The 15,264-nt window shown below is 33.3% G+C and overlaps 2 protein-coding genes and 1 long non-coding RNA gene across 4 annotated transcripts; all 3 read right to left on the minus strand.

The window, feature by feature from the left end:
- Positions 1–46: 46 nt before the first annotated feature.
- Positions 47–11,819, minus strand: LOC123715438. The gene is made up of 10 exons (XM_045670440.1): positions 11,737–11,819; positions 11,107–11,317; positions 10,667–10,797; positions 9,278–9,532; positions 7,992–8,151; positions 7,520–7,692; positions 5,600–5,771; positions 4,315–4,623; positions 1,168–1,340; positions 47–636 (listed from the first exon to the last, which is right to left on the minus strand). The coding sequence occupies exons 1-10, from the start codon at positions 11,762–11,764 to the stop codon at positions 392–394; spliced, it is 1,857 nt and encodes a 618-aa protein (XP_045526396.1). The 5' UTR covers positions 11,765–11,819; the 3' UTR covers positions 47–391.
- Positions 6,035–7,407, minus strand: LOC123715439. The gene is made up of 3 exons (XR_006754430.1): positions 7,009–7,407; positions 6,472–6,808; positions 6,035–6,366 (listed from the first exon to the last, which is right to left on the minus strand). It is a non-coding gene; the product is annotated as an uncharacterized LOC123715439 (long non-coding RNA).
- A 751-nt stretch (positions 11,820–12,570) lies between the features above and the next one.
- LOC123715162 (TIP41-like protein) lies at positions 12,571–14,919 on the minus strand. Of its 2 annotated transcripts, none has more exons than XM_045670030.1 (6): positions 14,878–14,919; positions 14,488–14,678; positions 14,225–14,404; positions 13,854–14,067; positions 13,179–13,337; positions 12,571–12,689 (listed from the first exon to the last, which is right to left on the minus strand). In XM_045670030.1, exons 2-6 carry the CDS (start codon positions 14,544–14,546, stop codon positions 12,591–12,593), a joined length of 711 nt encoding a protein of 236 aa, XP_045525986.1. In that variant the 5' UTR covers positions 14,547–14,678; positions 14,878–14,919; the 3' UTR covers positions 12,571–12,590. The 2 variants fall into 2 exon arrangements, with proteins under 2 accessions (XP_045525986.1, XP_045525985.1); XM_045670029.1 differs by having other exon boundaries at positions 14,488–14,645; positions 14,722–14,915.
- Between the last annotated feature and the right edge of the window lie 345 nt (positions 14,920–15,264).

Genomic DNA, 15,264 nt, shown 5'->3' on the forward strand with positions numbered 1-15,264 from the left:
CCAAATCATAAGTAAATGATCAACATCGATAAATAAAATTTGAATATCAAGTTGAAGTATTTATCAAAACTTTGTTACACAGATAAAAACAATTAACATAGATTATAAGGCTACTCTGAAATAAATACTAAGGGTTCAGTTCAGTAACTAAACATAAATAACAAGTAACAATAAAAAAATTACCAAACTTAAATCTCAATACAAAATAATCATCAATAAATGAATTACAAGTATATACGATTGAGCAGTATTGGATATGGTTATGACTTTACTGACTTTTATACGCGGTTTTTACGGGGACATTAAGGGGGCAGGAAGGCAGCCAGTCGTATGTGATCGAAAGTAATCCACTTTCTGAAGGCGATCCTAAACGAGTATACCCTCATTTAATTCAGTTCTGTCTTATTCCCAAATCTTTTTCCGATTCATTACTGCTCTGACTGGATCTTGCCGTGATGATACTAGTGATTCCCGACATTCTTTGCAGAGAGACACCGTCTGATGGAGGTGGGTTCTGACTTTTGAATACGGATAAAATTGTCGATCCCCGTTTATAAAACACGTAGCTCATGAGAACTAGAACAAGTACTGCCGCGCCAATACTGCCACCAATTACTCCAGCTTGGTAACGAGATTCTGAAAATTGAGCGTACCGTGTAAGACTTGATTTCTATGTAATGAATTCTATTGAACCAACAATACAGAAAACGCCTTTATGAAAACTCAACCGCTGCACTGTTATATCTACGATTTTGTCTCTTTCAGTGAAATGTTATGGACGCTGTTATAAAAGAGACCTGACTACTTTTCTTTATACGGCGTTAGTACTGTGTAAGATTTTTATGTATGTACATATTATTTTGATAATACATATATTTTATATGTAATTTTTTTTTTGTACTTCGGATTAAATATGCCAACTTTTTTATCACTGGCCAACATAGTAATTTTTGTTTTCAGTCCGGCCAGTAGGAAAAATAGAAAGAACATCACGGGCTGCACAAAATTAAATTACTATTGAAAGTGCAATAATACAAAAAATTACGTAACATGAATCCCATCCACCATCACCCATACAGCTTGAAATTGATACACGCTGTATAGTGTATACAAAGGTATGACGATTATTTATAAGTACTTAGAATGGTATGGTAATATCTATATTACCTGTTACGGTGAAAACTCGTATCACATCACTGGATTCCATGACGTCATCGTCGACAATAGCCGCGCAAGTCCAGATACCAATGTCATCTTCATGTACCGAACTTATTGTTAGAGAGCAGTCACCCATTGTAATGTTGCGTCCGGGCGTGAAATAGAACCTATCCAAGATGGCACTAGAATATGAGAACATTATGGGCATCAAATCAAATTCTTCCTATTCTCAAATCAAAATAACTCAGAATAAATTTATTCACAAATGTTACCAAGTACAGGAATATGAACGTCAACAGAAAAGATGTTAAATTGATTCTAAATTTACATTTACAACAAGTAAAGTCAAGGGCGTAGAACGGGCAAGAAGAACTGGCCTAAAACTCTCCGCCACTCTTTTTAATCGCCAAGTTTTGAGTCATACAAATTGTTTAATTTGGAGCAAACTAATCCCAAGCATTAGGATCATTGAAATGATCGTCATTTATAAAATGTTTTATTTATTAATTTACGTTTAACGAGAGTTCTGATTCAGCGATAATTATCTATATAAGTTATAGAACGTGAATATTTAAAAAAAGATCTAAAATTGTAATTCTCAAAGCAAGCGCGTACAGCGGGCGAGAAGAACTGCCAGAAAACTCCCCACGACTTTTTAATCAGTCTAGTTTTGAACAAGGAAATTGTAAGGCCATGCTTCACTTGACATATTGAAACAAAATGAATGAAACATGAAACAAAAGTCATCGGTTAAAACAAAAGCAAGCACTTATAGTGAGAACAAAACAAACACGTAGTCGATCAAGGTTAGAGCGTGTAGTCACTGGTTGTAATTTACGAGTTCAAGCATGACCAGTCACCACAAGCACACGTTCGTTCCCTTCGGACATATTCCACGGAGAGGGACCACCCTACGCATGGACGCCACCACAAGCAATGTCATTGCAATTCCAAAATCGCTATTGGATCAAAATATCATATGGAAACTCAGTTCGCCGCCGCATCTATATATCAGTCTGTTGGCGATAAAATGAAAAATACAGAATTTATTGCGTTATCACCAATAACTACGGACGTGAAGACGTAGACGTGCGAAGCTGTGGTCCCTATATTAAAGCCTTAATTCACCATGGAAGCCGTTCATTAACTATGTCCAATTTTTATGCAAAATGTAAAAATATAATTAATATACGTAAAATTCTCGTGTCACAATATTCGTTCCCATACTCCTGCGAAACGGCTCGACCGATGCTTATGATTTTTTATGCATATTCTGGAAGTCTGAGAGTCGGCTACTATCTATCTTTCAAACCCCTAAAAAATGCACCCCAAAAAAATATTTTTATTTTTAGACCTTAATTGTCACCCCTCTACAATCAACCCCTATTTTTTATTATAGTAGATTTTGTTTGCCAGGTCAGCTCGTTATTGATATGATTATTAGTAATATAAATACATCTAGTTATAAACGTATAAACATTCCAGAACTGGAATTCCGCACCTTTACTTGTAGAACTAGAAAGTCGGTCGCAAGAGCGGAATATAAAAAAAATGGGATTTATTTAATTCTTTAATCACACCTATACTTATTAAAATTAATAAACAATCCGATATAACCCGATGACAGAATTCTCGTTAATAATTGCGGTTTTCTTGTTTAATTACAAGAAAATAACCATAATAGGTAAATGTATTCAAAACGAGTTTTTATTCTAGAGAATAATTATAACCTCTGGTAACCTCAAGTGTCAAATGTCAACTATCATCACCCGGAAAAACCATATGCGCTGATTGATAGGTATTATCAACTTTCCGTAATGGCAAAATTACTTCGTATGCAGTGAAATTATTGTAAGATTATTTAACGAATATTCAAATGTTTTAACACAGATATTTGATAAGGTAAAAAATGGCGCTACAACATGTTTAGGTCTAGGCCTCAGATTTCTGTATCTGTTAGAAATGGCAAAGAAAGTCCATGGGGCACAGGCGGGGATCGAACCTACGACCTCAGGGTCGCACGCTGAAGCCACTAGGCTAACACTGCTCATTTTGATTAGCTATGCTACGTATTCTTACAGATAGTATATACTACAGCGTTTCTAGATAAGTATATTTCTATATGTATCTGTAATAGCATTTAGATATAACAGTCCCAGATTGTTTACAAGTTCGATGTAGTTCTTTCAATATCCGTGGCCTTGGGATAGCGCAACACAAAGTCTACATTGGGAACGGTATCGCTATTGGGATACGCGCCCAACCAAACGAGGAAACGCGTCGGGATTATAATACAAATCATTTATACCACAGGGGCAAATGTATGACTACATAAATAAAAGTACACTAGTTTAGTTGTCCCTTCAAGAAGGGGATAGCTCAGCTATTGCTCCATGAATACCATAGGCAATGATAAAGTCCAAACACCACATTCTCCGGGCTACCATACATCATCAGTGAGAAAATTAAAAAGAAAAAGACCTAAAGTTTTACTGTCTATTACGGTTGTCGCGTTTCGGAACAATGGTGTGGTGTTTTGACCAAACCATTGTGCAAGATTCTTCTACAAAGACGTGCGTCTGCGGCCAGGTATCCTTCTACTGACCACTTTGCGCAGTTTGATTAATTAAAGGTGCCTTTTTCCGGAATAAGTGTCCGAGAAAATCCAACAATATATTTTTACTACTAGGTAATAACTGAGGGATTATATAACAACTAAGTGTTATCAATTGTAAATTACAATCAGTTAGTCTAGATTGGATTATCTTGTAGCGCGATAACTTTTTCCATCACTAGCACGGGTACAGTAGTTCTATCATTATAACTTTCCTATTTTACAACTTAATAAAATAGTAATAGAATTTTGAAAATAATTCGTAAACAATCTGATATGAACATAAAAAAGTATTCCTACAGAATAATTTTAATTGATATGAAACAAATGTCATAGACAAAATATTTAACTGTCTGTATACAATCCCATAAACGTTACGTTATAATACGTTAACCCGTAGATAAAAAAACGGTCACAAATATCGTGTTAAACCTCGACTATGAAACCTACCCTCAGACATGATATAGTCAATTGCGGGTGAAAAAACTATAGGCGTGGGATATCAATACTTAATTATTAAAGTATTACAAATGATTACTTACCCTGCCTTAGTCACAGATGAATCAATGTTAAGTCCAACAAACGAAGGCGAGAGGAATCGGCAATAATCCAACGGCCGATTTCCATTAGCTGTATGACAATACAAAGTGATTGACTCCCCGATCCTAGCCTGAATTTCCTTCTTATTAGCAGCTAAAGGACCTGTGACTCTCACTTCAATATTATCTATGGTTTCTATACCAGCTTGACGTTTAGGGCCCATATGACAACGCCAAATACCAGAATCCTGTTTTGTTACGTGTTTAAACGTAATTCCACATTGCCCAGCGGCTAAGCCTTCGCCCGAGTACCTAGAAGAGTTCATATGCAGTACTGCGATATAGTGAAATAGAACTCTAAAGTTAGCTAACTGATAAAATATTAATAGACGTGTCTAATACTTGTATATAAATTGTTGGGTAAGATTAAGAGTCAACTGGATTTAACAGAGTTTAGAATAAGCATAAAGTATCAGTCAAAAATATTGAATTTCGATGTACTACCGTAGTGGCATCTTTGAAGTTTGAAACTTACAGATACTGGCAAACTTCTTAAGCATTAAACAAGGGAGTGGGGGAAAGTTTGCGCATCGTACACAGCGCGGGACACAAACGTCAAGTGATTTACCAATCACGCGATCGACACGTCACTCTCCCACCGCCCAACCCATCCCCTCCCAGTGATGCATAAAAAGCGCTTCTACACCCTATGTTTACGGGCGCTGTGAGGACATTTCATATAACATACCCTTTGTTCTTGCTCATTACTTATGTTTGCATTTAATACTTTCTTATTAATATTAACTTTGCGATTCTTATTTAATTACGGTTTAGTATATTAAACAAACGACACATTGTAACTGATAACTTAATTAAATTCTCTCTCATTAGTAGTCTAAACTCATTAGTGGCTAAATATACTTTAATTATAAAAAACTGATTGCTTTGATTAGGTATTATAAAAAAAATCATCATTCATTTGGTTATGTACTTGAACACGTTTTGAGTGGCGTTCTAAAGAAGCAGACATACGCAGATGTCTGCTTCATGGGCAATAGAACGGGACTTCAAGACAATTTGTTAGCACAGGCAATTAATTATTTTGAAAAAATAATTGTTTTTTAATATATTTTTAACACATACCTATCTAAATCCTAAAATAATCACATATTCTGAACCAGTATAATTGAAACAAGTGATTTTAACAAGCCTATGAATCAGTAATCAGTAACAGTAAAGAGATGTCAGAGTACTTTACTATGGGTGTGGTATATTATTATATACCTACCAAAAAAGTTGATCTTCATTCAAAAGTCGTACGGGCGTAAACTGAGACCCATTTGGATGTTGGAACCAACAATATTTAAGTGAAAAATCTGCATGACAAGACACAAGTAATGTGCCATCTTCTTCAACGAATATCGTCGTATCTTCGACATCGCGTTGTTGGCGGAAAGACCCTGGGAATGGGTTTGACATAATATTCATAGACAATATTAATATTTCATTTGAAGTCAGCAATAATCTTGATTGGTCATAGACAACAACTTGTATTATTTATGATTACAAAATATTAAACAAGTGTATTCAATTGTAAACACAGAAAGCCAAGTTATTTTATAAAGATAATAAATTCACTTTTCTATTTATTCAAATGTAATAAACATTTTTTTTTATAACCTGATTAAAATAACCACCCTCAGGAGAATATAAAAGACACAAGAAACCACATAAATTTTTAATTTTTCTAAGCACTTGGTTTAGATGATGACCATGCAATGTAACTGCATGTGATACATAAAAATGCATCACTTTATGATTGATCTTCATCCATACTTAATCCTCTTCTTAAAAGTACCAACCCTGTTTCTATATCACTTTACTTCCTGTATTATGTAGTAATTTTGATGAGAAACAGCTACATCACTTCACAAAATCTTTGTTTATCAAATGCCGCATGGCTTCTAACATGCACTTTATTGAAGAAACAACACATTTTTAACAGTTTGAAAAAACTATCTATTGATGTACTTTTGTCACCCAACTTCAATAATTCTGAAAAGATAAAATATTAAATTAAACAAAATGCAAGAAATTACCACGATACTAGATATTTTAGAAAAAAACCATTCAAATAATTAAGAATTTAAATTTACATACCCTATAACCCCAATATATATTGTTCATCAACAGCCTGGTTGTTGTTTATTATAGGTTCTACAGTATCATTGGGTAGGTATTTGAGTAAAGTTGGTTCTATAATAGCAGAAGGCCAATTTTTGGTGATTATTGGTTGTTGTAAGGTGTTTTCACATTCATGAATGAGCCTCTTTCTTTTTCTCTTGACAAATGCTTTACAAGAAGTGCCAGCATCACTAATTGTTTTATTGCAGTCTGACTGACAACTAAATTTAGAAGGCAAAACTTTATCCACCATAATTATCCTCTGGCTGAACCCCATTTTATACTCGCAATAATTTGCCATGTCTTGTTGCAACTGTAACAAGGAAATTAATTAGTTTAGAAGTTAGAATCATCTACATATTTAAAAATTCATTGAAAACTTATAAGTAGCGTATAAGTTAAAAGTATATATAAATATACTTTTAACTTATAAACGGGCGACAACATTGTAGAAATTTATATTGCCAAATTAAAAATACAATTAATTTACTAATAATAGACAAATTTACTTACATTGAAGTGGTCTTCACAAAAAAAAATATTTGAACTCGGCATTATTTCATCACAATTCCTCCGAGAAAGTTCCAACCACTTTCGACGCATTTGGATATTCCTTGGAACACATATAAATAGCTTTTCCGGGGTTTTAATTGACGTATTCGTACATTTTGGCACTGCACACCATTTGTAACTCATTTTACACATAAATCACTTAAAGTTTCACACAAATCGCCAATTATTCCTTAACAGATATAAAACTTGACGTTTGTTTACAAGTTACAACCTTGTTGTTTACAAGCACGTTATGTCAGAGAAAATGGCACGACGCCATCTTGCCTACAGCATTTTTGCGGATTAAAATATTATGAATATTTTATTTTAATTTATAAATAATAAACTAACAGAACTAAAAATAACAATCAGCATAAGTTTTTTGGTCGCTTAAAAATTAACTAAAATGATTTTTTTTATCTTGTCTAACGGCATATTTGACGTGTATTTTTTTTGTTTATAAATAACATACCTCTAAACTTAGGAGCGACGCTGATCAAGGCCTGCATAGGTGGTTGTTCTTTAACTACTTTGTCCTCCCACATGTTGACACCAAGGGTACATCGCCACGACCCGTAGTCATCGGCTATGGGATTCTGGATCGTGATACCGCACTCTTTTCTTAGGAAGCCTTTCCCATAATAACTACGAGTACATAATTCACCAAAATTATGTAAGATCTTATTACGATCCGCAACTATAACCTGAGTGGCTTACACATAAACAGGGCGGATAATTCAAAAGTTTTAGTTTCGATTCCCAGCAAAATATTATTCGGAATGACAGACAAAGAAGGCTGATGAGGAGTGTTAAAAAAAGAGGATTTTAATAAAATAGAGGACTAAAGTGCCTCCTCTATTTCCTAAGTAACAGAAATTATTAATATGTTTGAATTTCATCTTACTTGCAATTTTTTTGCGTCGAATCAGTACTGATTAACTTGCCTGCGTTTACCATCGCTTAATCCATCCACCACATGATATCCAAATAATTTAGATGTTCTTTGAAATCGACAGAATGTGATATTTTTCTCCGAATGCAAAATATTGCAATATAAGTGTAGCTTATTATTATCATGGATATAACCAACATCCAAGCGTTCCGCTAAAAACGTTAGAAATACATTTAATAATCTGTGCTATTCCGATTACTAATTTGGGCGCTTCCATCCAAAATTAATAATGTATCTTCAATCTAAGATTATAAGCAATCAATTTCCAATCTGCATGCCAATATGACACATTTGCTACCCGATTGTTTATTTGACGATAGATTGCACGATTCTTCGTTCGTTCGTTTCGTTAAATGCAATATGTTTGTTCAAGCATACTAAAAGGTTGTTGTTTTTGGAATGAAATAAAATAAGTAGGACTATCTATCTATAGTAACAAATATTTTTTATTGTAACTAATAATAAAAACGTTTAAAGTCTCTATTTATATTAATAAATATGATAATGTATGTTTTTGTGGTAATATGATTTTAGTAAGGAACGGAACGTTTCATTTTTGTGCCTTGATGCACTACGTAAATATGTAGAAAATCGAATACTAAATTTATATGAAATTTTGTCGACACGGAACTGTCAGACCCAGAAAGTCTCACCTAATTTATAAATTAAACTTATGTTACGATAGAAGCATCTTTTAAGTAACTACATTATTATATAAGTATTTAATTCGAACAATATATATTTTATATGACGAGCAAGACACGCAAGTCGATGTCAGAACCATAGAAATAGGAGATTCGTTATATCTACCACTTCGCGAAAAAGGCATATGTGGGTATTTAAATATTAAATATAAAAAAGAATTCGATTCTCTAGCCTTACATTAACTCTGAAAAATTTTCCTGAATTATTACCTTACCAAAAATAATATGTGAAGATATTGCGAAATTTCTAAACACATTATAAATCTTACATTGCGATAAAATGGTAATAATCATAAATTGATAGCTATATCCGCGATAAAATTGTCTGAAGCAGTGGAAAAGATGGTAGAGCACGCCTGTTGCTAAAATTTAAAAAAATCTTAATTGTTTTGTAAATTTTATATTACATTTTTTTTTTGACAAACGAGATCGTGACTTGCGATTTGACGTAACTTTTCTGCGAGTCTTTGTTCACGTGGAATAGGATGGATATATACAAAATTAATTACAAATTATGCTTTTAATACTTCCAGAGACTCTTCTGAAAAATGTTGAGTACATTAAAATATTATACCTTCAACAACAACCTCTCTCCTCATTGGTACCTCCGCTATTTTACCCGGGACTCCCAATAAGACATCCCAGGTTCCCTGTACAGCTCTCGTTGTTCTATCTAGGGTAATTGAACAATGTCCTGGTACTAGAGCACTGTCAGAAAATGGTTTCGCGACTAAACAGTATGAATTGTCTTCAGTTGATAAATCTATTTTCACTGTACTTTTGCCATCCTGTAGGATTATTGGTGGAGCTACTGTTGGTGGTATGTCTTCTGAAAAAATATTCGCTGGGCGTAAATAATATATATGGACAATTGTGAGGAATAAGACTACATAAGGACTTGAGTCAAGAATATGGGGATACATCTGCTTTCAGATACGTTCGTGAAATAAAGAATGGCAGATTCATAATTGTCTAAAAAGTAATCAGTATAAGCAGATTGTTTTAAGAATGCAATTTTTCTATCTTTCTTATAGTTTTTTGTGAATTTACTTGAACCATTATTTAATTGCTAATGTAACCGCTAACAAGGTATAGATAACGAATTCCGACGTAGGATAGAAGCACATTTATGGAGTGCCGACAAACTTTCTGCGACCCAAATTGCAGCTTATGACTGTCACGCCAACGTATAAACGTAAACCTAACTGAACAATGTGTGTATGGACGTGTAGATTACACAAAGAAGAGAAAGCGAAAGAGATGGACTCCCAGTGTATCTTAAACACGAGAGCGAGAGAGATGAACGTTCTCCCAGTGTATCTTAACAACGAGAGCGACAGCGACGGACGTTCTCCCACTGTATCTTAACTACGACAGCGAGTGAGATAAACGTTCTCCCAGTGTATCTTAACTACGACAGCGAGAGATATGAACGTTCTGCCAGTGTATCTTAACAACGAGAGCAAGAAAGACGGACCTTCTCCCAGTCTATCTTAACTACGACAGCGAGAGAGACGGACGTTCTCCTAGTGTATCTTAACTACGACAGCGAGAAAGACGAACGTTCTCCCAGTCTATCTTAACTACGACAGCGAGAGAGACGGACGTTCTCCCAGTGTATTTTAACTACGAGAGCAAGAGAGTCGGAGAATGACGCCAGCGCCGCCAACTACGAACTATACTGGAGGTAGACGCCACTTGGAATCAGCACACGAAATCCTTTGGTCAGCGCTTTTATCCTACGTCTGAATTTGTTGGTGTAGACTCTTAGACTCCCGTATGTAAAAACGTATTGGATTAATACTGTCGTTTACAGATGGGAGTCATAGTTCGTGCAAAGTTTTGACTCTGCAATTAGTGTTCGACGAGCATAATAATTATGATATCCTTATAATTTTACTTTAAATTAAAACCTGTTTCAATCTGGAATAGAGATAGGTGTTTAATACTTCAAATAACATACCTATTACATGAACTTCCGTCCACCCCATTACGGTGGTATTGTCACCAGTGGCAGTCAGCCGCCATCTTCCCGTATCATCTTCTCTGACTTGTTTTACTTTTAAACTACAAGTATCATCCCATCGCGAGAATCTTAAAGCATTTTTAAAAATGAAATCATTTGTACCAACAACAGGTTATACATATTTATTATTTATAAAACGTAATATTATATTATTTTATAATTAATTGTGTCCAACAATGCACTATTGTTCTTATGTTTATTTATTTATTACAAGCTTGTATCTCTCGTATTAAATTTAGTATCTAATTTATTAATAAGGTTTCGACTTAGCCCTAAGTTCGGACGTGTCACAAATAAAGCATAATTGATCTCAAAAAATCTAAACATTATTATTACGGGTACATATACAGTTCTTATAAACAGTTTTTAAAAAATACCTGTCGCTTGGCGGCGATTCAATATCAAAAATTACACCACCTGGGGTTGTTATTACACACGACCCCTGATTATCTAAGGTAACAGCCAATTTCATCAACGCTTCATGACCTGCAGCTACTTGAAGGCTATGGGGCCATCCCAACCCTTCTTGAGCAATTAATGGATCATTAAACTTTAATGAAACAGCGGTCACGCATGTTAGGTAAGCAACTGCAAACACAATTACGTTTTATTTTCCTTTACTCGACGAATAATAATTTTTTCAATTGCTATAAATCGCTTCAATCGCTCGGAAAAACATGAACTTGAAAAGCGTTTGGAACGTCGAGTTGTAATAAATTCAGTATTTAATTATATTAATACTACAGTCACGTTTATCTACATTAAAGTTTTAACAAGTACTCACGAAAATCAAAGACAATAATTATTTAGTTTTTCTCGTTTAGAATTAACGTGACACGGGGTTTCAAAACTAATAAACCAATTTCAAACGCTTTTGTTAAGTTTAGGTATATATGTTGAAATAATTTCTGAGAGTTAAAAACAATTAAAGTTTGGCCGTTTGGCGTAATCACACATAACATAAACTGCAGTGTTTATATCTATCAAAATAGTTTTTTTTGACTCACCATTTAAAACAGTACGTTTAAAAAACATTCTCACGCTTAAATACTTGCAGTTAAGTGCATTTTATTACACCGAAAAGGATATTATGATTAAATATATAGTAGTCACAAAATCAAGATAAATATTATCAATAATAAATTAAGTTGATTGCTATTTGGAACCGATGAATGCCGATAAAAAAAGCCCATTAACATTGTAAGTTAAATCTTTGGATAATAATCATATCAAAAAATTAATCAAAATATGTATTTAATGTCAAAAAGCAGCTTCATACCATCACGGTGGAAATAAAAACTATTGATTAATATTAAATTTCACATGATACCTATTTGATTGTTTACACAAAGATATTTTCACGAAACCATTTAATATGAGATGGCGCCAAAATCTTAATGAAAGGAAAATTTGTGAAACATTTACCTAAACATGACGCGCGTCTAGGGTTATCACTAACAAAATGCTTGGTTACTCTGTTCTGTAACGCTATGGCTATGTCGTAGGCACAAGCTACATAACAATATTCTGATAATCTATGATATTTGATGTTAATTAGGATTATATTTTTTTTAAAGAATTTTTGTTATGTACATATAAAAGTCTAGATAATAGGGCGGTCAATTTAGACATAAAAGCAGTGTCAATCAAAAATTCCCGGAAAGGCAAATATTAGTGGAGAACTGGGGTTTACTGCTACAAATAAAGTTTTAAAAATCCCCATTGATCATAATTGTGTGTGCCATAAGTTATTCGGGATAGGAACAGTATAGATAATTTAAAAAAATTCATTGAAACTTTTAATGTAGAACCCAGAATACATTTACAACATACAACTTAAAATACTTTGAGATCTTTATTTTTAATTATTTATATTCACAACCAGTTTATCTGTTACTTTTTCCTTGACAGGCAAGTAAGGTATAACGTCATCTGCATCCTTCATGTGTGTTGTGGGCATCTGAAACATTTTCACAAGATGTACTGTTATGAGTAAGGTACAAATTAAGCATAGTTTCTTGATTACATATTGTAACTTTATATAACAAATAGCCATAACCAAGGAGGTAAATATAAAAAAACAGTATTTCTATGATTATTAAAGCAAGCTTAGCAAGCAAGTGTTGGCCTAGTGGCTTCAGCGTGAGGCTCTCAGGTCGTAGGTTTGATCCCCGGCTATGCCACAATGGACTTTCTATGTGCACATTTAAGATTTGCTCAAACAGTGAAGGAAAACATTGTGAGGAAACCAGCTTGCCTTAGAACTTAAAAGACAATGGCGTATGTTAGGCACTGAAAGCTGATCACCTACTTGCCTATTAGATAGACACATGATCATGAAATAGATACAGAAATCTGAGTCCCAGACCTAAAAAGATTGTAGCACCACAGAGTTTTTTATTTATGTTTATGATTAAAAAATAATAACATTAAAAAATTGACAACTTACATTTAAATCCTGCGCCCTTGCTTCTTTGGCAGTAAACTCTCTTAATACATAATCTGTATTGATTATATGAAACATTCTGGTCTCAAAGGAACGAACAAGGACATCATCTACTCTTAAGAAATATCTTAACAGCACATACCAATATGTCGGCATCACTCTCTGTAAATGATTTCATATTTTTATTATTGATAAATTTGACTGTTTATTCAATGTAACATTGAAATGCAGGAGGTATAGTCTATAGGTAAAGTTATCTATAAACTAAATGAGTAAAAGGTACAAAAACTTTTAAAGTTATCATTTTTTCTTAGGAAAAACAAAGTTTAGAACATTGTTAGATGTATGGCTTATAAAATAAATCAGATTTAAAAAAAAGTTTAGATCATTTATCTTGAATTTCAATGTTACAATGAATAAAATGTCAAATTTGCCAACATGTTTTTTCAACCATATTATAGTATGGCCTAGTAATGGATATTGTATGAGTCTTAAGAATAATTAATTTTTAAAAGAATTTCCTTTCAGAAACTTATTAAACAAAATACACACACTGCCTGACAAATATAAATGCCATAATATAACAAACAGCATTCTGTGTATCACTTATAATACAATGTCCCTTTGATCATACATTTCCACCAATTTTTTTTATTGGTATTAAAAGTCTATACTTACAATTTTTACTGATAGCTTTGAAATCCCATGATCATGTAATTCGTCTTCGAATAATGTAAGATCATGATAGAATAATATTTGTTCTTTCTTTTTTAGGAGTTCAAAGTCTATTGTCTCTTCAGAATCCTGAACAGTTAAATTTCCAGACAGGGTTCCTTTGTAATCTGTTGAGAAGGTCCAATCAAAAGGTTGCTTCTTTTTTGTTGCACCTGGCCTGAAAAGTATAAAACAAATGATTATTTTAAGTACTAAACTTTCTTTTTTACTACTTCAAATTATTTAAGTAAAAAAAATATTATGATAATAAGATGATCTTATTTTTAAAATGTAGGAGGAATTACGGAATGCACCAAATTCATAAAGAATCTTACCTGCTTTCTAGCCATTCTTCTGCACAGGATACTTCGATAGCCTCCGTTCTAACTGACACTCTTTTTAATGCATCAAGAGGGTTAAACTCTATTTTAGCACCATTGGTATGCTGTAAGATGAGAATATTCTTTGGAAATATCATATCAGGAAAATGTGGTATGCTTAATTCTCTGCTGTATCTGAAATTTAATTATTTAAGAATTCATTTCATTCATTTTTATAAAAGTAATAATACATTCTATTGTAACAAAATGTAACTTACATACAAAACTGGCAGAACTGATCATCATTTCGTTCACAAACAATTTTGGTTGAACACATACTTGGTAGAATACAGCTGACATCAAATGATATATGCCATGGTCCAAACTCTATTGACTTCGAGTTTGAAGTGTATCCTCTCGAGTCAATTTGATTGTGCTGTTTATCAGAATAAAAAAAAATATCATCGGCCTGTCGAAAAATAGAGAATATTTTATTTTTATTTCTAAATTACCTCGGTCAACAAATTCGGAAAATGACTACTCATTTCAATGGTAAAGAAGCCTAATTTACATGTGAATGAAAGATTATTAATATTTTTAAAGTAATTTGTTACTTATTTAATTGATTCAATCATTAACCATATATCAGAATGGAACAAACTACAAACCAAACAATTAAATCACAAATTAAATCTAAACGTCAAACTCAAAGGTCACAGCTCTCGCTGTTACACAGATCAAGTAGAGCCTAGAGCCATAATATACACATACAGAGAAAAATGTGAATCCTGGTACAGCATAATCTTGACAACAAAACAAATTAACGATATCAGGGCGCTGAGACAAGACGCCTTAACATATATAATTAATAATGTGTGTAAAAGTTTGAACATAAATTTGTATGACTATGATAGGGAGGCGCATTAAACATATAATGAATGTAGAAAGTAGAAAAGTAAATTTGTATGGAAGTGACAGTTCGTGTCAACAAATTTAACAGTATATAGAGTCCGATATTATGAATTTCTTCATTTCCACGTCAATCATGCATCGTT

This window comes from Pieris brassicae, chromosome 10 (assembly GCF_905147105.1).
Source record: "Pieris brassicae chromosome 10, ilPieBrab1.1, whole genome shotgun sequence".
NCBI classification, from domain to species: domain Eukaryota; kingdom Metazoa; phylum Arthropoda; class Insecta; order Lepidoptera; family Pieridae; genus Pieris; species Pieris brassicae.